The 25080-nt window shown below is 44.0% G+C and overlaps 2 protein-coding genes across 11 annotated transcripts in view; both read right to left on the bottom strand.

The window, feature by feature from the left end:
- myo18b (myosin XVIIIB) overlaps positions 1-25080 on the bottom strand; it is a 673005-nt gene that overhangs the window by 256114 nt on the left and 391811 nt on the right. The window lies entirely within an intron of this gene.
- slc4a5b (solute carrier family 4 member 5b) overlaps positions 1-25080 on the bottom strand; it is a 132470-nt gene that overhangs the window by 61842 nt on the left and 45548 nt on the right. For 4 of the 10 annotated variants that reach the window (XM_073915220.1, XM_073915222.1, XM_073915224.1 and 1 more), the window contains exon 1: positions 3330-4277. In XM_073915220.1, the coding sequence (XP_073771321.1) occupies positions 3330-3435 (106 nt within the window). In that variant the 5' untranslated portion in view covers positions 3436-4277. Of the gene's footprint in view, positions 1-3329; positions 4278-12145; positions 12335-15460; positions 15529-25080 lie in introns of those variants that run through there. The other 6 variants (XM_073915217.1, XM_073915218.1, XM_073915219.1 and 3 more) reach the window with 4 other exon arrangements.

The following is a 25080-nucleotide window of genomic DNA, read 5'->3' as shown; positions in this document are numbered from 1 at the left end:
TAAAGCACGGCCTTATATTTAATATTACAATGATATTATAAACCTATATGCTGGATTTAAGAAACTAACTTGATTTAAAAAAAATGAGTTATGAATATTTTCCCAGAGATGGGTTGCAGCTTGAAGGGCATCCGCTGCGTAAAAACTTGCTGGATAAGTTGGCGGTTCATTCCGCTGTGGCGACCCCAGATTAATAAAGGGACTAAGCCGACAAGAAAATGAATGAATGAATGAATAAGTTGTGAATATGTCATCATAACATACTGGAGGTGATGTTTCAGATGCTTTTGTGGATCTGACATAATTTGATTCTTTGTTTTTATTGACGTTTACGTTTGCATTCAGCAACTACTCACAATAAACGCCAGTCTGTCAGGAATCACGCTACAGAAAAACACAGCATGTCATGTGACTTAACCAAAGCACATCATTGGCTTCTCTCATAGATATATACACTAGATGTCGCCTGGCCTATTGTTGTCTATTGGACGGAATGCGTCAATCGCGCCGCCATCTTGCTACAGGGTAGCGCTCCTTTGAAATGAATGCGGGACCAAGGTACAGTGGAGGACTGTGGCCATGCAAAGCCAGAGATATACACATATATCTATGATCGGGAGTTTTCCTGGATGTTAGTATGCAATTTTTTTTTCTAATTATGAAAATTATAATTTTACATCACTTTTCTACATTGATGGATCAGTGACCGCACGGGCATTCCTGACAAAAAGCTTGTGTTTGTGTGTACAGAAATGTACTATTCACCCTCCCTGTTAAATTTGATCTAATCATGTCCTGAAACACAGCTCCTCTCCTGCTTTCACTGCTCATACTGACGGAGGGAGCGATTCGTTTGTGAATGAATCCCCCGAACGACTCTTTCACTAACGTTAGCCGACAATAATACAAGTTTCTGGCAGCGCAGCATCTCGTTGTCATATTTCTCCTGCATTGTTTGCTGATTTTATTCAACAAAACTAGCATAAGCCGAGTGTTTAGTGCGAGTTGGAGCTGCTTTGCCGTATGGTGAATGCAGTAAGTGACTGTTATCATCAATAACGTGACCTGATTAGCACAAAAGTTCAGAACATTCAAAAACAGAAAAAAACTTAATATTACCTATGAAATGTTCTGCCTTTGTGCTTTGATTTCTTTGTTTGCTCGTTACTACACTCGTAGACAGCGCTAAAGTCCCGCATCTTCACGTAATAACTCTGTCTTGACTAGTGCAGTTGAATGACATTTGTTCTGGGAGCACTGTACCAATATGGCGGCGCTATTGACGCATGCTCAGGGTCCCTATGCGATATCTAGTGTATATATCTATGGGCTACTTGAAGGTCTTCTCTTCCCAACAACAACAAAAAAATGATGTTGGTTTCATTAGAGATGTCTAAAGTTTCCTAAATGAAGACACATTTACTGGAGAAGCAGATTTACCGCAGTCCTGACTTCTGTAAAACTGATTTATTTCTCAAACTAGAAACATAAACTACAATATCAGATATAATCCTCTCGTTTATATGCAATTTGATACCGTTTAATTATATTTTGTCTTAATTTTAAATTTGTGATCATTCTGTCAGAATATTTAATAATGTTTTACTTTGCATTGGGTAAATGCATGTTGATTCAAGATATCAAGCTGAATTTTGTGATTTAAATAAAAAATTAATTAATAAATATAACAAATGTGCTAATTAAAGATGTTCTGACCTTTTAGGACTTTATTTAATTGTGAATTAAGACTCTTTACAACTTAAAGTGACCACAGCCGGAGCTGAATGTGCGAGCACAAATACACCGGACAGAATATACCTAACATTCATTCATATTCTTTTCAGCTTAGTCTCTTATTTATCAAGGGTCACCACAGTGGAATGAATCGCCAACTATTCCAGCATATGTTTTACACAGCGGATGCTCTTCCACTGCTGGGAAACACCCGTACACACTCATTCACAAACACACTCATACACTACAGCCAATTCAGTTAATCAGTTCCCCTATAGCGCATGTGTTTGGACTGTGGGAGAAACTGGAGCACCCGGAGGAAACCCACGCCAACACCGGGGAGAACATGCAAACTCCACACAGAAACACCAACTGACCCATCCGGGGCTCGAACCAGAGACCTTCTTGCAGTGAGGCCACAGTGATAACCACTACACCACCGAGCTGCCACACATGTGTGTGTGTGTGTGTGTGTGTGTAACTGCTGATCAGTTTGTGTCTCTTTGTGTGTGTTTGTGCATGTCTGTACCTGTGTTGCTCTGCACGTGTCTCCCTGAGTGTGTGTTTGTACCTACTTTGCTCTGAGTGTGTGTCTCTTTTTGAGTGTGTGTGTATTTATACCTGTGTCCCTCTGTGTGTGTGTGTGTGTTTGTACCTATGTTGCTCTTAATGTATCTATGTGCGTTTCTCTCTGAGTGTGTGTGTTTGTCTGTGTGTGTGTGTGTTTGTACCTATGTTGCTCTGAGTGTCTCTCGTTTTGAGTGTGCGTTTGTATCCGTGTGGCTGTGAGTGTTTGTCTCTGTGTGTGTATTGCTCAGAGTGTGTGTGTCTGTGTGTGTGTATTTATACCCGTGTCCCTTTGAGAGTTTGTGTGTGTGTGTGTGTTTGTATACGTGTCCCTGTGAGTGTGTGTGTGTGCGCGTGCATACATGTATTGCTCAGAGCGTGTGTCTCTATGCGTGTGTGTGCTTATATGTGTTGCTCAGAGTGTGTGTATTTGTGTGTGTATGCTTTCTGAGTGTGTGTGCAGAATGTATGTGTGTGTGTCTCGCTCTGTATGTGTATATCTGTGCCACTCTGTATGTGTGTTTGTACTCCAAGTGTGTGTATATATGTGTCTACCACATTCTGAGTGTGTGTGTGTGTGTGTGTGTGTGTGTGTGTGCTGTTCTGAATGTACAGTATGTCTCTGTGTTTGTATGTCTGTCTACGTGTGCTGCTCTGATTCTGTGTCTCTCTCTGTGTATGAGTACTCTGAGTGTATCTGTGTGTGTATGCGTGTGTGTGTGTGTCTCTTTCTCTCTCTGTGTATGAGTACTCTGAGTGTATATGTGCGTGTGTGTGTGTGTGTATCTTTGCTGCTCTCTGTGTGCTTGTTCTGAGTGTATCTGTGTGTGTATATGCGTGTGTGTGTGTGTGTGTCTCTGTGTGTATGAGTACTCTGAGTGTATATGTGCGTGTGTGTGTGTGTGTATCTTTGCTGCTCTCTGTGTGTTTGTTTTGAGTGTATCTGTGTGTGTATATGTGTGTGTGTCTCTCTCTCTCTCAGTGTGTTTGTTCTGAATGTGTGTGTGTATCTGTGTGTGTGTGTGTACCTGTGCTGCTCTGAGTGCTCAGGCTGGACGTCAGTGACTGTATGGAGTCCTGAACACTGAAGGAGCGCTGCTGCTGATGAAGATGATGATGATGAAGATCCTCCATTCTTCACACACTCCGTCTGAAACTCTTCATCTGCTGTTCTCTACACTCATCCTCAAACGCTCCTCTACGCAGAACTACAGCAGGCCAAAGTGCCACACGCTTCAACAGAACAACAAGTGTTTCCCTCCTCCTCTGGCTCTACTGATCCCTCCTTCCGCTCTCTCTCTCTCTCTCTCTCTCTCTCTCTCTCAAACCTGACTCCAGCAGCAGGTCCCGTGATGGGCAGTTTTTATTCAATGCTTGACGTAGTCTCAATTAAAAAATAAAGGGTGGGGCATATTATAGCTCCTCCCCTTTTAAAAAAAGCAGCCAGTAGCATTTAGTCAGGAGTGGTTGAGCTCAAATGTATCAAATAAACAGCCAATGAGAAGAAGCTGTATCCCCTCTAGACGTCACCCTCTCCTGCAGTGTGGTGAAGCCTGGATGGGATACAGCTGAGTATACTCATGTCAATATAGCATAATCTTTGTGACACTGCACAACAATATTATTCTACATTAGTGTGAGGGTTGAGGCATGGGTAGAGGCTAATAAAATACAATCAATCCGTAATTTTATAAATACTTCTTATTAACTTCCGATTGCAGCTGTATCCCTTCTAGCAACAACCGCAGGAGAGATCTGAGCTGCTGGATTTATGCCATTCATTCATTTTATTTTCAGCTTAGTCCCTTTATTCATCAGGGGTCGCCACACCACCAACTCATCCAGCATATGTTTTACGCAGCGGATGCCCTTCCAGCCGCAACCCAGTACTGGGAAACACCCATGCACTCTCATTCACATTATTCATTCATATAGGGCTAAATCATTTTCCCATACATATTGCGTCTGTCAGTTTCACTTTGATTAATTTAATCAACTACTTTGACCACAATGAACTATTTACAAACTATTCGCAGCACTGAAAGTATTCCCCTCAGAAGAATAAACGCAGTCGGAAGGATGAATAAGCACTTGATGCATCACTGAGACAGCGCGCAGCCCTCCAGTATCAGCGGACACTTTCAAGACTGCAGCACAAAGGGAAAAATCAGTGCGCTGAGGATCTGTCCAATGGATTATTGAGTCTTTTCTCATTTAGAATTTCAGGTGGGCCTAATTTGTGCGTAAAGAGCAGGTAATAGCCCTCTCTACTCCAGTGTTGTGAATGCTGATCTGCTGATCTAACAGACACAGCTACAACATGCTTTAGAAACAGCAATGAGGGTCAAAAGAGGGTCAAGTCGCAGGTTAAAATGAAGCCATTTAATGCAGAACTAAACGCATTTCTTCACCGATTACTTATATTAACAGGAACAATTAGTCTTGGAGAAAGTTTCTCGTGTTGTCATGAAGGCACACGCAGCCTGAATTGTGAATTAATGGAGAATGATTGACAGGTGCAGCGGCAGGAAGCGCTGACCTGAACAGGAGTTTAACACCTCAAATATTCATCTGTGCTTCACATTAAACTGTAGAACGGCTTCAGAACATTTAGGATATAGTATTCTACATGACACCTTTCTAGTGCCTTATAACAGGCTACTTGCATGGCTTTTATTGGCTTATAAATTACACAGAATATAGCACATGCGCAAGATTGGATTTGGATCTGCACCAGCTGGCCGATACCTGATCCAGCTAAAAAATGTGCAGTATTGAACCCATATCCGAGCCTCCCTAAACCAGTCACTTATCAGCTCATTTAACCAAATTACTAGAAAAAATGGCCCCTTACAGTTTTATTATTGTCTATATTCTGATTACACACCAAATTTTGCACTTTTATTCCTTATATTTTTATTTTTGAAGAGCCACAGCACATCCTTGTGTGTGTAATAAGCAATATGCACATGTATTCTGGACCTGCCCATGAGTAACACGCTGTTTAAAGGGTCACGCAACACCAGAACACATGTGTTGAGCTGTTGACAGTGGTATATGTGTCCCACACTGCTATAAACACTATTAGGACACATATATTACACTAAAAAGTGAAAATTGGTTGTTTTTGCGTTATTTCGAGCTAATTCGTACTTCCGGTTTGAAACACATTTTTGAAGCTGCGTCACGGTCATGTGATCTTAGTGCAGGGCTCGAAATTAACTTTCTTACTTGGTAGCACCGGTGCTCCCAACCTGAAATATTTAGGAGCACCAGAAAAAAATTAGGAGCATCCACCAAAAATGAATGATATATTTGACAAGTTGTATATTAAGGGATTTATTGTATTTGAAAATAACATCAATTGGGACTAACAAAACCCAGAAACAACTAACTAATGCTGTGATGACTTAATATTTGTGCAATAATTCCAAAATGAATGTTGAATAATTATAAAATATTAATGATGATGATGATGACAATAATACTAATAATGAATAATATTTCTCATCATCATGATGCCTTGAATGTGCTTTAATGCAAGTTATCTGCTATATAAAGTCCTACTGTTAATTTATGAAAAATGAAAAATAAATTGATGGTTTGCATCAAACACAAATGAAGCATTGTAGTAAGAAATATTTATTTTGTACTATTGTTTTTATATGCATGCCAATTTAATAAATAATATTTCTGCTACAAAACAAACAAAATAATATAATAAATAATTTAACCCAATGCTGAAAGCTGCAAAGCAGTCATCAGTAATTAAATAGAAAAATAATATAGACCTCAAGAAAGAACGGACAAAAGAAAGGAAGAAAAGTCTCACTTTTAAAAGTTTTGGTTTCGGTTCGTGTCGTTTTAATGCTCAGCCTCGTTATGCGCTGAATTACATTTTTCTGTGTTTGTGGAAAAGCATGCGAGTCAGCCGACCCAATATATGAGGGGGGCAGAGCAGGATTCTCCCGATGCCCACCGGCGCAATACTGTTCTTTGTTATAACCCGCATCAGATCAAACTTAGTAAAGGCAAGCTTCTTTGGCGATGGTGTTTTAGCGGACATTTGCGCTGTTGCAGCCTGCTCACGAGGAAACGTATGAAAAAGTTATAAATTGCCGTGAGATTGTGTTGGCTGAACGCTGTGCATACAACGCATCGAGATTCAGTGTACTTTTCACTCTTCAGCCGTTTGCAATCCCCGCGGTCACAAAAGCTCCCTCCCTGTCATCTGACAGCGGAAAGTCTTGAGTGATTGACGGCTAATAACCAATATAGCGGCAGGGAAGAGCGAATTTACCACGTTTTTAGAAAAAAAAAAACAGATCGCACTATAACCATAATATGCAGTCGCACGAATGCTCCCAATATATATTATGAGTCGCATAGCTTAAATTTCGGGCGCATATGCGACTAAAATGGTCGCAATTTCGAGCCCTGTTAGTGTGTATTCCAGTGTGCAGACTGGACGTCTGTACCTGCGAGTGCCTTATGATGTCTCTGAGTGTGCTGCATTAATGCATGAGTAAGATTTGGTTCAAACCAATCAGCGCGCTCTATTGTGCAACTTCATCAATATTCATTAATGTTACAGTGTTTAGATGGCAGAGAGACGCCACATTGTGTTGGCAAAACAAGCGTGAAGTGTTGCTTTTATAATGTGCTGCAGTGAAGGTTTTGTTTTCATTTTTCCTCTATGAGAGCAAAGCTGGACGTGTGGATTACAGTGCACGCGATGCTTGACAGAAATACGTGTTTAAGGAACATTGTTTACCCGAGAGCTTTCTTATCTGCAAATGGTGAGATCTGGATTTGCTGCTCGTCTCCTCTTAATAAAGACGTTAGTTGATGGTGATTGTCCAGTCTCTACAGATTTGGTAAGTGAGCGACCAGTGCTCTTGTTTATTCAGATGGCAAAGTTAGTTTGTATCGTATCATGTGTAAACATGTTAGCACCACAACCAAACTATTACCGTTGTGTAGGATTTTCACTGCATTTTGTGACTGGAATAAAACACAAGGCTTACCTGCCGAGAGCATCTAAGTTTCCGGGAAATGCAGAGGTTTTTTTTCTCTCATTCGCCGTGCGGTATCAAACATTGCATGAAAAATACAAGCTTAGAGCAGTTCCTCGAATCAAATATCTCGTTTGTCATGAGGAGCATGAATGAAATTCTTGAATGAAAGTTCCAAACTGCAGTTAAAGTCCACCATTTAATCATTTGACAAATAATTTGATTACTGATGTCCAAGTAAACACAGTCACTTTCTCCCATGTGTGTGTGTGTGTGTGTGTGTGTTTCTGAAAATCAGCGCGTGCCCAAATCGACACTCCCATATCATCCCTCTTTTGCTCCTCCAACACTCCCCCCTAAACAGAGCTGGACACGCCCACTTTCCAGAACTTTTCCAAAGTAGAGGTGTGAAAACACCCTGCTGAAACGAGGGGGTTTCATGGCCCTTTAAATAACAAAAATAAAAGTGCACTGTTGACTTTAGAGCTTTTAGTTGGTCAATAGCCGCATTTCCACTATCGGGCCAGTGCGAGCCAGGGCTTTAATCGGGCCGGGGCGGGCCAATAGCCCGGGAGGTTGAGAAATGAGGCTGAAATCATGTCGCGTTTCCACTGTCGGGCTAAAGCTCACAGCGCGTCACGCAAACACCGCCCACAGAACGTCCCCGAATCAAACGTCACACAACCCGCCCACTTCAGCGGGAATGAGGCAGATAAAGCACACCATAGAATCATCACGAAACGAAACCATTAAAATGAAGACAACCGAAACAAACAAACGACACGTAACTGTACAGCAGTACATTATATGTCTATACGCACAGACCTGTGTATTTCCATTCATTACATTTGTTTACTCGCCGACCGACTGCATTGTGCATGGAGTGCTCTCGCCACTAACGCAGGGACCCAACACAGAGAGCGCACACATCCAAAATATAAAGCCACAGAAATTCTCCTTTATAACTCGATATGGCATGTATATTTTAACATCCTCGTGTTGATAGAAGTCGTGTTAAGTTTTCAGCACAAGAGCGAGAAGCCTAATAAAATATAGCCATATTTGTTGCGCTCGGCAGCTATTCACTAAAACTCTTCATTTAAAGTTTCATTTATAAATTTAACCACGTCATATAAAAACATAAACAGTTGTTTGAGGATATAGAACACGTTTTGTGTTTGGACTTTCCCCCATATGCGTTTAAAGCAGCGAGCGCTGCGCAGGACTGAGTGACAGGAAAAAAGGTATAGGAGATTCTGCTTTCACTCACCCAAATTATGCTCTGTTTGCGCGATTTGATTAATATCATCGTATCCAAATACTTTATAAATATTTACTTATATAAATATTTACTTTATATAAATATTTCAAACCTTCTCCGGTGTTTATTGTTTTTAAAAAATATCGAAAATCTTTTTTTTTTTTTCAGACAGGTCTTTGCAAAATGAAAGTTAGGCTATATGTGGCTTTAAAACGGTTTGATTTATGTATTGTATATAGGCTACCTACATTGTTATAGTTAGCTTTTGTTTATTTTATATTGGTTAATTTATTTAATGTGATTTTATACATATCCGGTATTTGTAATTCTTTAAATTATATTTCAATATACCTTAGGCTATTTTATCAAGATATGACAATATATTGTTTAAAGTCTACGAAAGTGGGCACGTATTTTGTTAAGTTTATGTCTTTCTGTTGTATTTATATGTGTATTATCTCCAAAATAAATAAAGAAAAAAGCCGCTCGCGGCTAGAGCTGTGAAGGAGCGCTTTTGCCCGGTCTCACACACATACTGGCATCTAAACGTGCACAAACAATCAAACATTTTAAACTTGACAAAAACTCTCGAAAACCTTTACTGTCTGATGTGTTTTTAATATGGTGTAAAGATTATTATGCGTTATTTAAACATAAAGGAGGACGCAGCAAAGAACGTCACTATAAATTAAAACTACTTTATTATACGCAAAAAGATCCCAGACTATAAGGCTAGATGTTTTCTTTCCCTTATTTCTTTATTTGTTTGGCGCATGTACTCATGTGCGATCAGAAAACTGCCCGCCTCTCCTTTATCTCCGCCCCGAAGCCCCAGCTGGCCCTCCTTGGCCCAAGGTATTCGGCGGGCCGAAAAAGGCCGGCCGCTGGCCCCAAGAAAGCCCCGCTTTGGCCCGATTAGGCCCCGGAAGTGACAGTGGAAACCCCACTGGCCTTGGCTCGCCCTGGCTCGCTCGCTTTAGGCGCGATAGTGGAAACGCGGCTAATGGCGCAGTCTTTCGTCTCAAAATTGCAACACACCCAACAATGAGCTTATGCAATGGATTACTGAGCTGAAATCCCCTTATTTTGAGAATGTATTTCATCCCACTTCAGTTTACACAAACATAATTAAAACACCATGGGCCTGTTTCAGAAAGGAGGTTAAGTGAAAACTCAGAGTATTTTAACCCTGAAATGAGAGAAACTCTGGGTTTTCCGTTTCAAAATGGCAGGTTTGTTAAACTCGAGAAAGCAGGGTAAGTCAAGCCTGTTTCTGAAAGAGAGGTAACTTTAACTCAGAGTCAGTTACTGTGGTAACTTACTCTGTGAATCTAACCTGGTCCGGAGCAGGTTTTATTCTCTAAACTCAGAGTTTCTGTCGGTCTCCTCCCCTTTTTTAAAGATGAAGTGGTATTTCTCGCCTTAGCCTTTCCACCCACCTATTTTAATGCTCAGTTTGGAGATGTGCATAAAAACGATTGATAGAAACGTCATGATGCACATAACTTTTTAAAATATGCATAAAAAACGCGCATAACTGAGTAGGATAAACTTTCATTCGATAGAAAATGTGCACATACACTACGATGGAAACACTTTTACTGAACAAATTACAGTATGTACATTTAAAAAAAAGATCATGATTATATGATGATGAAAATGTGTGTAAATGGAGGCTGAGCACACTGTAACATGTCTTAAATATTGTTTTAGTCATTCTAAAATGCCTGAACTGTTTCAGTATTAGTGTATATTATTAATTACCTCCGAACGTTTGGTGCGTGTCAAGAGTCTCCGCGTCTCATGGCTTCAGACGCCCCCACGTGTTCATTGTGTTTCAGCATTGTCTTCTGACATCGAGGCGCAAGTGCATTAATTAGGCTAAATAAAGAATTAATTGACGCAGCTTCTTCTACCACAGTAAATTCTGTTTTTACTGTTGATATTTGGTGCCAGATTAATCAGGAAGTGACGATTTTTTTCTCTTTGACTCGTTGGATGGAATTTTATTCGCATCTTTTATGCAATATTCCAGTTTTGCACATACATTTATGTAATATATTTGGATGGAAACATAGCTATTGCCTACATTTTAGTCACACACAGAAGAACTGTACTAGAATGGCTTATCCTTTTTTAATAAATAATTAAATTAATATCACCTTCGACATGCACTGTAACTAGATTAATGGGATTATTATTCTTTCTAAAAATTATTTTTAGTACTGCTTACCTTCTAAATGTTATATTAACCTCTATCACTTGATCAATAAAAAAGGCAGACACACAAGTTACATCATTTAAAACTAATAAATGTATAAAAAAGTTTAGAAAAAAATATAAATCTCACAGATTACATTACTTATTTTATTATACTTAAATATTTAAAAACTTAAAAAGTGAAATTAACTTGAGCAGCTGTTTTCTCACGCTAACTGTCTCTTCTTCACTGATGGTTGCTTCTTTTCAAATATATACACTCATATTTGCTATAACTTTGCATGAGAACATCAAGTTCAGCTGGAGAAAGAAATGGTGATCTCTTTTATAAGATATTGCCATAGTCACTCGTAATGTCTGGGCTCCATTGATAATGCCTTTTTAAAGTCATGGTGTGCGCGCTTAACTCTGAGTTGGTCTACTCAAAGTTGATTGACCCAACTCAGATCAGCTATTCTGAAACCGAAAACTCAGAGTTTTTAATCTCTCGGTAAATCAAATCAGAGTTCAAGTTTAAACTCTGAGTTGTTTGAACCTCCTTACTGAAACAGGCCCCATGTGTGCTTGTGTGTTTATGCATTCATCAATTCCTCAAAACAGCCATTAAACAATGCACGTGTGATAAATGTGTACACACTGGGGATGCTGCAATACTCTGAATAATATTGAAGCATTCGGTACAATCTCCGTGGTATAATACACGTATGAATATTCTGATATTTTGGTTTTGCATACAATTTTTTTAATTGTATTTTGCCTCTCCCTGCATTCCTTTAAAGACAACCTAATCTGCCCCATTTAACAAGATGACAAATATATCTGTGATGTCCCCAGAGTGCATGCACGAAGCTCAGAATACACAACCAACTATGTGTTCTAACTCTGAAACTGACCATTTCAGGCTTTAATACTGATTGTAGCGTTTTGGTGACTGTCACTTTAAATGCAAATGAGATTGAGCTCTTTTTAGAAGAGGGCGGAGCTACAAATGCTGCGGCAGATGTAAAACAGCACTAGCTGTGTTGTCAATGCTGGTCAGGTGTGTGCTTGATGCAAACACTCTAACGGCTAATAGACAGACAGCTGCTTCTCACTCAGGGCTGCTGTTTATGCTAATGAGGTGAAGAGATGGGCACTAGTGGGGGGGGCTTTCCCTCGCTGATGACACGTACAAATAGAGTGTCAATCAAATTGTTTCTGCAGACTGTTTTCGTCAAGTCTGTTTAGCCCTGTATCTGAGACGCCCCTAGAGTCGTGTCGTTGTATCATTTGCAGCAGTACAGTGCGCAGATTCGACGCTGTTATGGAAACGTAGAGTTATACTGTAGTAGTGTTTACAGATTCTTACCGGTAGAGTTGACATCTGAGAGCTCGTTCTCCTGCTCGGCCTCCTCAGGGTCGCAGTTTTCCTCTGGATCCGCGTGTTCATGTCGACTATGGTGTTTATCGCGATCGTGGGAATGTCGTGACGCGTGTTTGCGATGTCTGCGTTTCCTTCTGTAGCTCCTGGGCACAGGAACGCCGATGTAGACGGACTCTACAAGCAGACAAACACACACAGGTGAAGCTCTGCTGTAAAAGCGATGTTTATTTACATTTCACACAGTCATTATCAGATGCTTTGGTCCAAAGCGACTTACAATTGAGGAGACATTCAGCGATTCAACAGGAGGAGGCAACACACACAACAAGTGAAGATTATTTCTAAACTAATTTGGAGAGGAGCACGTGCTTATGATTAAACACGGCTGGCCATGCATTAGCCAATTAATGATTCAGCAATCAGATGAATCCTAAGCCACTATAAATACTCAGTTCCACATATCACAGCCATCTTCAAATGAAGCATTCATTTTGAAAAAAGTATTGTGTTGATTAAGGGTGTCACGATATCGATTTTAAATCGATCGAAATTTATGCTTAATTTCAATTATCGAATCAAAAAATAGAATCGTCGATGCTGCCACGCCCCCATGTCATGTCAGCTTGGCTTGCCAAGCGGGGAAAAAAGACGCTTGTTGAAGTGCTTGTTAAACTGTGCAGACGCAGGAGACCCATCGACAGAGCTTAAAGGTTCAGGACACTCTGGAGAACTTTTTTTATATTAACAGATGTGTGTGTGTTGAGCATCAGTTAAGACAGTAGCCCCTTTCACACAGTGATACCGGTAAATTTCTGGAAAATTTTTGGAACGACTTTACCGGTATATACAAAAAAGCGCTGTTCACACAGGCGAGGACGTTACGGAAATTTTCTGGAAAAGAGCATTCACACATCCATTCCAAAATACCGGTAAATTCTGACATCATTCACCACAAATGAGCTTTAAACGGCTGCGCTTGTGTTTGTAAACATTTGACTAAAATACTCTTTTGATGATCAATACTTTAAACAACTTTCACAGGATCATATTCGCATGTCGAGATGTTCATAATATGTGCGTGTGCAGGCGCTCACAGGTTGTTTCACAGGCACACGCAAAGCTTGAAGGTAAACAAACAACGGCTTATCATAAGCATCTCATCGATGATTATTTACACAGTTGGCATAAAGAAGAACATATAAACGTGATCTGACTAACTTCTAGCAGCTAAATGTGTCTGGAAAAATATTCAAAGGCTTTTATCCTCACAAACCGCGCGGACGTAAATGCGTCTGACTGTTGTGATTGGCTAAAGCAGACGTCTCACGTCAGCACGTTCTAGACGTGCACGCGCTTATTACGGCAATCTTCCTTCTGCATTCACACAGCACAGCATTCCGGCAAATTGCCGGTAATGTTACAACTTCTCTTTCCGGAAAATAGCCAGAACGAATTTACCGGTATTTTCAAAAAGGGCCTGTTCACACATACACACCTTTCCGGAAAATTGCCGGTAATTTTCCGGAAAGGTCTGTATGTGTGAAAGGGGCTAATGTTAGCACCTGTCAGCTTTAATTGTGGGGAAAACTGGATAATTTTGAGCTTTTGTCAGCTGATTTCAGCTTCCGGATTTTAAATGATTTTTGGGGCGGATGAAAATTGTTGACGTAGCGCAGTACTGCAAGTGCAATGATGACGCGTCAGTTTCTCATTATTATTCATAGCCGAGTTTTCTTATCCTATGAGAAGAGCCGGCTGCTTAATTATTCATGACAGCACGTGCTTTCCGAAGGCAGACCTGCCAGTTTCAAGCAAGCTGTGAGACATGGAGTCACGGACCCACGGCACGCAGTAGCCGTTCATGAAGGCTCGTATGTGTTTGTTTCCATGATCCACGGGATTTGTTGCATGTTTTTTTCCCCGCGATCCTGTCTGGGCCGATCATACAGCAAAGCTGTGTGTGTGCTGCTAGCATTTTTGTCGGGAGAGCAGCACGAGAATTAGAGAATGGCGGACGTTTATCAGGAGTTTGTTCACATTCAGACACATCACTGTGCTGCTGTGTTTGCCTAAATCCTCCAGATTACCAGCAGGGCTAATGGTTAAAATAGACGGGTCAGGAGACCTGCTGCACTGAGTATGCATTCAGATCTATAATAGACCCGGGGATTGAGGGAGAATCCTCATTTATAGTGTTTACATGAACACGCTTATCTTTATAATGATATAAATTATGGTTATGTGTTTATGAAATTACGAATAACAAATGTAGCAGGGCATTACATTACTGTTCATTTTTTTGCATTTTAACTTTGTGAACTATAAACTCATGCGTCTCCTCACGGTTTGTGTCTCATTTTGTGAGCCGACTGTCAACAACAGTTATTCGCTCCCCTTCTCCCCTGCTGGCCACGCCCACTCCTGCCCGATGCTCGCGGAGCTCCGCCCATTAATCATGCATCTTTTAAAAAAATTCTGAAGTAGACTTTAACCGAAAGTGGGGGTGTCATGGCCCTTTAAACCCTCTCCTCTTTCAATGAAGTCGCCGGTGTGGAAGCATTTCTTCCAGTGAGTCAACAAAAAAAAAACAGTTTTGCAAGCTCTGCTATGTACATATTAGAGTTGGTCCGATAGACAACACCGGCATCGCGCTCCTCCACCCCGCCCCCGTTGCAAATCCACTCGCAAAAGTTCACACTCAGGCCCTGTTTACACTAATATGTCTTTGTTTATAAATGGCATTTTAGAACGACAACGTTTTGACATCCACAGTGGCGTGTAGCATTTCTGAGCAGCCCTCCTTCCTCTCTACCTCTGAAAATGCACATCACGTGACCACACAGACACAGACGCACTCACAGCCATGCGCTCGAGACAGCAGGTCCAGGCAGTCAGAGGACTGCTTCAATCTTTCACTCACTTGTACTTAGTCATTTTAGCGAACACCTCAGATACTGTTGGCTGGTTCATGTTGGTTGTGCGTCTTTTTTACCGACGCCATTATAACGACACAGATCACTGCCTATTCACGAGTCCCGCAGAAAAAGTGATTGACAGGTGGTAATTATGTGTGTATCTTGCCTTTATTCATTTACTGTGTGATTTGTTTATGGGTAAAACAAAGACCATGCAGGTCAGGTAGTTTAAACAGTAGGCTACAAATAATTAATTCGTTATTAATTCATTAATTATTCATAATCGAAAATCGAATCGAACCGTGAATTTACAATCGAAAATGTAATCGAATCGAGGATTTGGAGGATCGTGACACCCTTAGTGTTGATATATAAATCGTCTCACCTTCCTCATCTTCATTGTGTTTGCTGCGGTGGCCACTTCTCCTGCTGCCCTGCCAGTCATGATCCATCCTGACAGCAGAAACAAACAGCAAATAACCAAGAGTTCACATTCTGATCTATATTCTGATCACACACACCAAATAGTTTATTACATCTACATTCTGAAGAGTTTGTTCAGATATTATCATATTTAATAGAATAATTATCCACAAAACGGTTTAAAAACTCTGATATATATGAGGAGATTTCAATTTAGAATAAAAAAAATAAATAAAAACTAAAACAATCTGTGATGTGTCCAAAAACAAAACAAAACACATAAAACAAGATCTTTTTAGGGCGGTGACACGGTGGCTCAGTGGTTAGCAATGTGGTCTCATAGCAAGGTCACTGGTTCAAGTCCCGGATGGGTCAGTTGATGTTTCTGTGTGGAGTTTGCATGTTCTCCCCGTGTTGATGTGGGTTTCCTCCGGGTGCTCCGGTTTCCCCCACAGTCCAAACACATGCGCTATAGGGGAGCTGATCAACTACATTGGCTGTAGTGTATGAGTGTGTGTGTGAATGTGAGTGTGTATGGGTGTTTCCCAGTACTGGGTTGCTGCTGGATAGGCATCCGCTGTCTATAACATATGCTGGAATAGTTGGTGGTTCATTCCTACTGATAAATAAGGGACTAAGCCGAAGGAAAATGAATGAATGAAGATCTTTTTAACCTAGCCGTATCGATTATTTACATTTTCCTGTAGCGCATAATTAATTAGGCAATGGATCTGACATTTAGACCAGTCATTAATGCTGGGAAAGCACTGTATATTGATATCAGATATACTGCCTGCTGTCTAATGCGAGTAAGATCAGAGCTTCAACATCACACACACACACACACACACACATATGGACATTTCACTCATTCACTCACATATATACAGTACGCACACACTCACAAACACACACTAGTGCTCCCACTCACACATACACTCACTCGCATACACACGCACACACACCAGGTCAGATCTGCTCAGTTTTCAGCATTTTCTACAGTATCTGTGTGTGCGTGTGTGCGTGTGTGTGTGTGTGTGTGTGTGTGTGTGTGTGTGTTTGTGCCTCCAGCACGATCACAATCTGCATCAGTGACCGGAAGAGGACCTGAAAGAACACCGGCGTCACGCACGTGGACCAGCAGATCATCAGATCAATGTCTCTGACACCGCAGGGAGAGGAAAACCCAATGCATCGGGATAATTATGGAGGATTTCTACTGTCAGCACACACACACACACACACACACACACACACACACACACACACACACACACTCGGACACACCACTCTCATCACATCATGCATTGATTCATACATTCAGAAGCATTATCTGGAAATAAAATACCATGAAGAGGAGTTCAGCGGCTCGCAACTACGGTTAACATCGTTATTGAAAGTGCTAATATTTACTAAATATTAGAAACGTTATGCTAATGTTTACTAAATGAAGTTGACAATAAAAATAAAACCTCAGTATTAATAAAAAAACAACTGAACTGATGTTAGAAATGCTGCGGTGCCATCACACTGAAACAAGCTACAGTTACTGACTAGAAATAAAGCAGAGGTGTTCAGCATAACTACCACATATACAGAGCATATACAGCAGAAACACACACACCACTTTATGAAAATGAACATTTCTCAGTAAGCATAGATAATTATTATTGGTGCAAGTAAGCAAAGAAGTTTTATATGCATTAAAATAGGAGCTTGGTCCCTGAACATCTTTAGGAATAGAAAGATAATACATTTAGATTCAAACGTAGTATGTAGTAAACATTACAATCTACACAATTTCATCTAAAGTTTATATTTTTTATGTTTCTCATGATTTTGTCCTGTTTATAAAAAATTTATTTCACATTTTAAACATATTAATTTGTTAACTAGACCAACATTGAGTTTTTGACCGCATATTTCCCAGGCCTATTTTTCGAATTGTCAGAAAAGTGGTTAATTCATACATATTCATGCTATTTTTTAAAAAGAGGCGTGGCCTCAAACCCCACCCCTAAACCTACCACTTATTAGAGCATCAGCAAGTCAAACTAAAATGTACCAATGAGACTGTATAGCCATCATTCAATCTATTTTACTTTTTATTAAATGTGTACATTTACACATTTGTTTGTTTTTTCTATAAGAATTTTGTGTATATTTTATATTTATAATATTAAACAATATACAGATGTTTAGATGTGTAGATGATTTGTGCAATACAGTTTTACAGTAATATTTTAAGTTTTATGGGAAACCTGCTTTTTTTTTTAGCAAAAAAGTTGTTTTTTAATTGAAGTAAGAATAAAAGTTAAGTTACTCTTTCTTTTTTATTTCAGTTTTACTGCAAAACCATTATGCATAAGTCCGCTGATGTTTTACAAAATGTAGCGCAAAAATAGCAAAAAATAAAATGAAGGTCCACAGATTCTGTCTGGCATTACATATGCAGTAACTAATGAAACTTAATACTAACAACTATTATTAATAAAAACGAATTATGAAAAACAATTATGCTGAAAAGCTTACAAACAAATTATTTAATAAAAGGAAAAATTAAAGTTGAATTGTGTTTTCACCTTGGCCATACTGTAGTAAAGTACTTGAATTAATCTGTTGTGGCAATTCTACAGTTGCTATGGTAACACAACAACTATAGTAATTGATCTATTGTGGTGATTCTGTCGTTGCTATGGTAACACAACAACTATAGTAATTGATCTATTGTGGTGATTCTATCGTTCCCCTTCGGGGGGAACTTCAGCACTATAAGTGGATTTGATTGTAAAATCCACGCATTGGGAGGTTCGGTTCAGAAGCTACTCGTCTGAAAGAGTATTGAACGGGCCAATTAAGAATGAATTGGCAGCGCAAGCCTGCGCAGGTGAGCGGCATAAGCAATCAACTGAGTATATAAGCTCACCTGGCGCAGCAGACGCTATCCTTTTCGCTTCAGAGACTTTCTGATCGAGTCGATGAGGGTTCCTCCTGCTGTGACCAGCGATTCTGAGCGAACGAGAGCATTCTCCCGGTCCAGAGTGTGTACACGCAGTGGCAGACGGTCGAGCTGGGTTTCTCCCTTGCCTGGCGTTCTTTGGGTCCGGTCCTCCAGAGCGGTGCGTATAAAGTTGCAAACTTCACAGAAAGAGCAACACAGTCGTGCAGCACGTCCTTATCAGGACGGCGCTCCGACTGTGCGTTTCTGGATGCGGTGGTTTCCTGTCCTCGGATGATGGGCGCGGGCACTGTGTTACATGTCTGGGGGTCCAGCATGTTAATGCGCTGCTCGCGGGCAGTTCATGTCGTCATCGCGATGCCATGACTGTTGCGCAAGATCGCGGTTAGCCTTTGCAAAAAGGCGAACCACCCCAGTTGTCCCCTGCTCTGCAGCGGGCACTCGGGCAGATCTGAGGGTTTCAGCGAGAGATAATCCGTCGCCCACGGGCCCGCGGACCTCCCGCTCCTCTAAGCGCTCCATCCAAGCTTCGGGCGGAGGAAGCGATCCGTCTAACAGATGGTAGCCCTTACGCCCGATGACACCGGAGACCAGATGTCCACCGCGGCATCGGAGGGTGGGCTTTCATTGTCCGATGATGATCCAGACCCGCTCGCCCCCTTCGGGCTGGTGAGCGCTGATGTCACTACGGATCCTGAAACGGACATGTTAGCCGTGCTTTCCCGGGCTGCTTCGGCCGTGGGTTGGAGATGGTTTATCCCCCAGCTCCGCGGCCGGACCGACTAGAGGGGCGTTCCCTTCTTCCCGGAGGTGCACAGTAGGCTCACGCGGTCTTGTAAAGCACTTTTTTCTGCTCGTGCTGCGTGTCCCTCCACCCTAACCACTCTTGACGGTGAAACAGCCAGGGGGTATGTGGCGATTCCTCAGGTTGAGTGCGCGATGGCGGTAAATCCGCGCGGCGCCTCTTCTTGGCGGGATCCGCCTCGTCTCCCATCCAAAGCCTGTAAGTTATCTACCTCCCTCGGAGCTAGAGCTTACATAGCTGCGGGCCAGGCTGCTTCCGCCTTGCATGCGATAGCCACCTACCAGCGCTACCAAGCGCAGGCGCTGGCCGAGCTGCACGAGGGTGGGTCCAACCCAGGCTTACGAGCTTCGCACCGCCGCCGACTTAGCTCTTCGGACTACTGAGTCCGCTGCGTGTGCGTTGGGGAGGACGATGTCCACATTAGTGGTCCAGGAGCGCCACCCCTGGCTGATATGCGCAAAGTCGACAAAGTCCGCTTTCTTGACTTCCCCATATCCCCAGCCAGGTTCGGCGACACTGTCTGTGAATTCACCCAGGAATTCAAGGCGGTGAGAGAGCAGTTGGTGGGTGATGTCTTATCGGCGGTCCGTAGCCCGCTCCGCCCGCCGTGCCATTCATACCTGCTCCTCGCCGAAGGCGCCCGCCTACGAGAGCTGCTCCGCCCCCGCACACGCCTAAGGCGAAGCGAGCGCGTCGGGCACCTCGGAAGCAGGCAGCCCCCCTGCCCAGAACGCCGCTAAGTCCGGCAACGGACCGCGAAGCGCCCCTGGGACAGGCCATCTGGAGAAGAGGGAACTTGCTCTTTCCCCGCTGGAGGGCGGGGCCCCATTTCCAACGGCACTTTTTACTGCCATGAAAACATTATGAAAGGGCACTTTTCACTTCCCCAGATGTGACAGCCCGAAATCTGCCAGTCTGGGACGCTATGCTTTCTAGCTTGCAGATTCGGTGCGTTTCGCCAGTGGCTCACGAGCGCTGGGAGGACGGTCTCCTTTCTCCCACCCCTCGAGCCTCCCCTCCGGAGCTCGGGTTTGGAGTGAGAGCAAATATCTCACCTCCAGCTTTTCCGTGGGACCCGCGAGCTTCCCGGATCAGCACACCCACTCCGCGCTGCCCCACTGCTGGTACGTCAGCGATTGTAGCGATGAGTCCATTAGCGAGAGCTCTGCCTGCCTGGTTAGCGCGGGCCAGCTCTTCGCGGTGGCTCATACGCACAATCAGACTCGGCTATGCGATTCAGTTCGCGAAACGGCCCCCCAAGTCACGGGTGTGTATTCACCAGGGTCAGCCCCCTGTCCGCCCCTGTCTTGCGAGAGGAGATTGCTGTCCTCCTGGCGAAGGATGCAATCGAGCCGCTCCCTCCAGCCGAGATGGAGAGCGGGTTTTACAGCCCACGCTTCATCGTGCCCAAAAAGAGCGGTGGGTCACGGCCAATCCTAGATCTGCGCGTTTTGAACCGCTGCCTGCACAAGCTGCCGTTCAGAATGCTCACGCAGAAGCGCATCCTCCGGTGCGTTCGTCCTCTGGGTTGGTCTGCAGCATTAGACCTGATGGACGCGTATTTCCATGTCTCCACTCTTCCTCGCCACCGACAGTTTCTGCGGTTTGCGTTTGAAGGTCGAGCTTGGCAATACAAAGCCCTCCCCTTCGGGCTCTCTCTGTCTCCGCGGGTCCTCACCAAGCCCGCGGAGGGTGCCTCAGCGCCCCTTCGGCTCGCGGGCATCTGCATACTCAATTTCTTTACGACTGGCTGAATTGCCCTCTCTTTTGATTATGCACAGAGTTGATTATGCACAGAGACAAAGTGCTCTGGCACTTCCACCTGTGGGGGTTTCAGGTCAACCGAGAAAAGAGCAAACTCGCCCCCGTGCAGAGGATCTCTTCTCTCGGGCTGGAGCTGGACTCGGTCACCATGGCAGCGCGCCTCTCCGAAGAGCGCGCTCAGCTGATGCTGTACTGTCTGAGAGAGCTCGACAGTAAAATAGTGGTCCCACTGAAACAATTTCAGAGGCTCCTGGGGCATATGGCATCCGCAGCCGCTTCATGCCGCTCGGATTATTCTATATGAGACCACTTCAGCACTGGCTTCACGATCGAGTCCCCAGACGCGCATGGCACGCGCGCGCACACCGAGTCTCTGTTACTGCGCTGTGTCGCCGCGCCCTCAGCCCTTGGAGCGACCCCTCGTTCCTACAGGCCTGGGTGTCTCTAGAACAGGCGTCCAGTCTTGTTGTCGTTTCAGCAGACGCTTCCAACACGGGCTGGGGGGCTGTGCGTTGCGGGCATGCGGCTGCGGACCTGTGGAAAGGTACCCAGTTGCATTGGCATATCGCCTGGAGCTGTTGGCAGTGTTCCCCGCTCTCCACCGTTTTTTTCCGGTGTTGGAGCGGCAACACGTGCTGGTCAGGACGGACAGTACGGCGGCGGTGGCGTATATCAGCCGTATAGGGGGTATGCGCTCTCGCCGCATGTCTCAGCTCGCCCGCCGTCTGCTCCTTTGGAGTCATCCGCGGCTGAAATCGCTGCACGCCATTCATATTCAGGCAAGCTCAACCGTGCAGCCGATGCGCTCTCACGGCAGCCTTGCGTCCTGGAGAATGGAGACTCCACCCCGAGTCTGTTCAGCTGATATGGGCGCGATTCGGGGAAGCCCAGATCGATCTGTTGCTTCCCCCGAGATCGCTCATTGCCAGTTGTTCTTTCCCTGACCGAGTGCTCTCGGCACGGATGCACTGGCTTACAGCTGGCCTCGGGGCACGCGCAATACGCGTTTCCCCCAGTGAGCCTGCTCGCGCAGTTACTGTGCATGGTCAGGGAGGACGAGGAACAGGTTGCTGGTTGCGCCCCTCTGGCTCAACCGGACCTGGATGTCAGAGCTCTCCCTCGCGATAGCCCTCCCCTGGCAGTCCCTTCGAGAGAGCACCTACTCTCTCAGGGACAGGGCACCACCTGGCACCCTCGCCGATCTTTGAAGAGATTTTTAGACGCGAGGAAGACTTAGGTAACCTCCGATTGCGGTGGCTAATACCGTCACTCGGGCTAGAGCCCCCTCCCCGAGCGCGCCTATGCCCTGACGTGGAGTCTATTCACTGAATGGTGTGTCTCTCGCTGAGAAGACCCCCGTAATTTGCCAGATCAGCGTTGTGCTTTCTTTACGCCGAGAGAAGTTGGAGAGCAGGCTGTCGCCCTCCACACTCAAGGTTACGTGGCTGCCATCTCCGCTCTCATAACGCGGTGGCTGGCAGCACCGTGGGAACGCATAACCTCATCATCCGGTTCCTCAGGGGCGTTAAGCGAATTAATCCACCCCGCCCCCTCTCATGCCCTCTTAGGATCTCGCCCTCGCTACACAAGCCGCGTCAGATCCCTTCGATCCTCGACTCAGTATCTTTCTGTCCCTGAAGACAGCTCTGCTGGTCGCGTTGATATCGATTAGAGGGTCGGGGACCCGGAGGCATTTTTCGGTCAGTGACTCGTGCCTGTAATTGGGCTGGCTTCTCTCACGTATGAGACCCCGCCCGCGATATGTGCCCAAGGTTCCTACCACTCCGTTTTAATACGAGGTAGTGAGCCTGCAAGCGCTGCCCTCGGAGGAGGCAGACCCAGCCCTTATTTATTGTCCAGTTCGCGTTTTGCGTATTATCCGGACCGCACTCAGAGTTTAGATCATCTGAGCAGCTCTTCGTCTGTTATAGCGGTCGGCAGCAGGGAAGTGCCGTACCGAAATAAGTTCCCACTAGATTGTGGATGCCTTTCTTTCACTATCAGAGCCGAGATGAGCCGCGTCCCCCGAGAGCGCGTGCGCACTCCACTCGGAGCTTCGCATCCTCTCGAGCGCGCGCACGCGGCGCCCCTCTAACAGACATCTGTAGAGCTGCGGGCTGGGTGACACCCAACACATTTGCAAGGTTTTACAATCTGCGAGTGGAGCCGGTTTCCTCAAGGGTATTAGGTAACCCTTGGTGATTGAGGAAACAATTCGGTAGGGTGTTGAAACACGCTTGCTGCGCCATTTTCCCTAACACGGAGATACGTGCGCCTTTTTATCTGTCAGTAAAGTTCCCCGTCAGGTGAGCCCTGCAGATTCCTCCGTGGCCCCCAGCACTGACTCAGCGGAGGAGTCACTTGCTGGCCCACTACGTTGTAGGTCTGCCCGCTGGTCAGCCCGCGTTTTGGGTAAAGGTGCCTGCTATGCGTGGTCCCCACTAGGCGATCCCATATGCTTATTCAGCCACGGTTAAGTCCCCCCCCCCTGGGCGGACCCGTGTCTTCCCTCCCCGCTAACCACTCTTTTGCTATGCGTACTCCCCCTTTTTAGGGCTAGTCCATATGTAAATTCTGCCATCTATCCCCCCTTGGGTAACGGATGGCCTCCGCAGCGTCCTCCCTATCGGGATTGCACGCTTCCCAACGTACTGTCGTATTTTCCTAGAATTATCTAGATGCTCACGACTTCCCAAAAAATATATATAAATCCGTAAAACTTCTGTTGAAGTAGGATAAATTAGGGCCAGGGACACGTTGGAGGACCGCGCCCCCCATGATGTGGGTGCGTCACGCTTGCTTGACTATCTCCTCATCGGGGGTGTTGGTAAGGTGCAGTCATTATGGCGCTTTCAATGGGCTCCCAATGCGTGGATTTTACAATCAAATCCACTTATAGTGCTGAAGTTCCCCCCGAAGGGGAACGTTCGAGGTTACTAAAGTAACCCTTCGTTCCCCGAGGAGGGGAACGGAAGCACTATACTCCGTCGCCATAATGACTGTCCCTTAGCTGTTGAAAGTCTCTTCAGCTTAAAAAGGATAGCGTCTGCTGCGCCAGGTGAGCTTATATACTCAGTTGATTGCTTATGCCGCTCACCTGCGCAGGCTTGCGCTGCCAATTCATTCTTAATTGGCCCGTTCAATACTCTTTCAGACGAGTAGCTTCTGAACCGAACCTCCCAATGCGTGGATTTTACAATCAAATCCACTTATAGTGCTTCCGTTCCCCTCCTCGGGGAACGAAGGGTTACTTTAGTAACCTCGAACGTTGCTATGGTAACACAACAACTATAGTAATTGATCTATTGTGGTGATTCTGTCGTTGCTATGGTAACACAACAAGTATAGTAATTGATCTATTGTGGTGATTCTACAGTTGCTATGGTAACACAACAACTATAGTAATTGATCTATTGTGGTGATTCTATCGTTGCTATGGTAACACAACAACTATAGTAATTGATCTATTGTGGTGATTCTGTCGTTGCTATGGTAACACAACAAGTATAGTAATTGATCTATTGTGGTGATTCTATCGTTGCTATGGTAACACAACAACTATAGCAATTGATCTGTTGTAATGATTCTATCGTTGCTATAGTAACATGACAACTATAGTAATTGATCTATTGTGGTGATTCTGTCGTTGCTATGGTAACACAACAAGTATAGTAATTGATCTATTGTGGTGATTCTGTCGTTGCTATGGTAACACAACAACTATAGTAATTGATCTATTGTGGTGATTCTATCGTTGCTATGGTAACACAACAACTATAGTAATTGATCTATTGTGGTGATTCTGCCGTTGCTATGGTAACACAACAAGTATAGTAATTGATCTATTGTGGTGATTCTACAGTTGCTATGGTAACACAACAACTATAGTAATTGATCTATTGTGGTGATTCTATCGTTGCTATGGTAACACAACAACTATAGTAATTGATCTATTGTGGTGATTCTGTCGTTGCTATGGTAACACAACAAGTATAGTAATTGATCTATTGTGGTGATTCTATCGTTGCTATGGTAACACAACAACTATAGCAAT

The sequence above is a fragment of the Danio rerio genome, chromosome 10 (assembly GCF_049306965.1).
Source record: "Danio rerio strain Tuebingen ecotype United States chromosome 10, GRCz12tu, whole genome shotgun sequence".
In the NCBI taxonomy this organism is placed as follows: Eukaryota; Metazoa; Chordata; class Actinopteri; order Cypriniformes; family Danionidae; genus Danio; species Danio rerio.
Note: the sequence above shows the minus strand (reverse complement) of the source record. Positions and strands in the feature narration are given on the sequence as shown.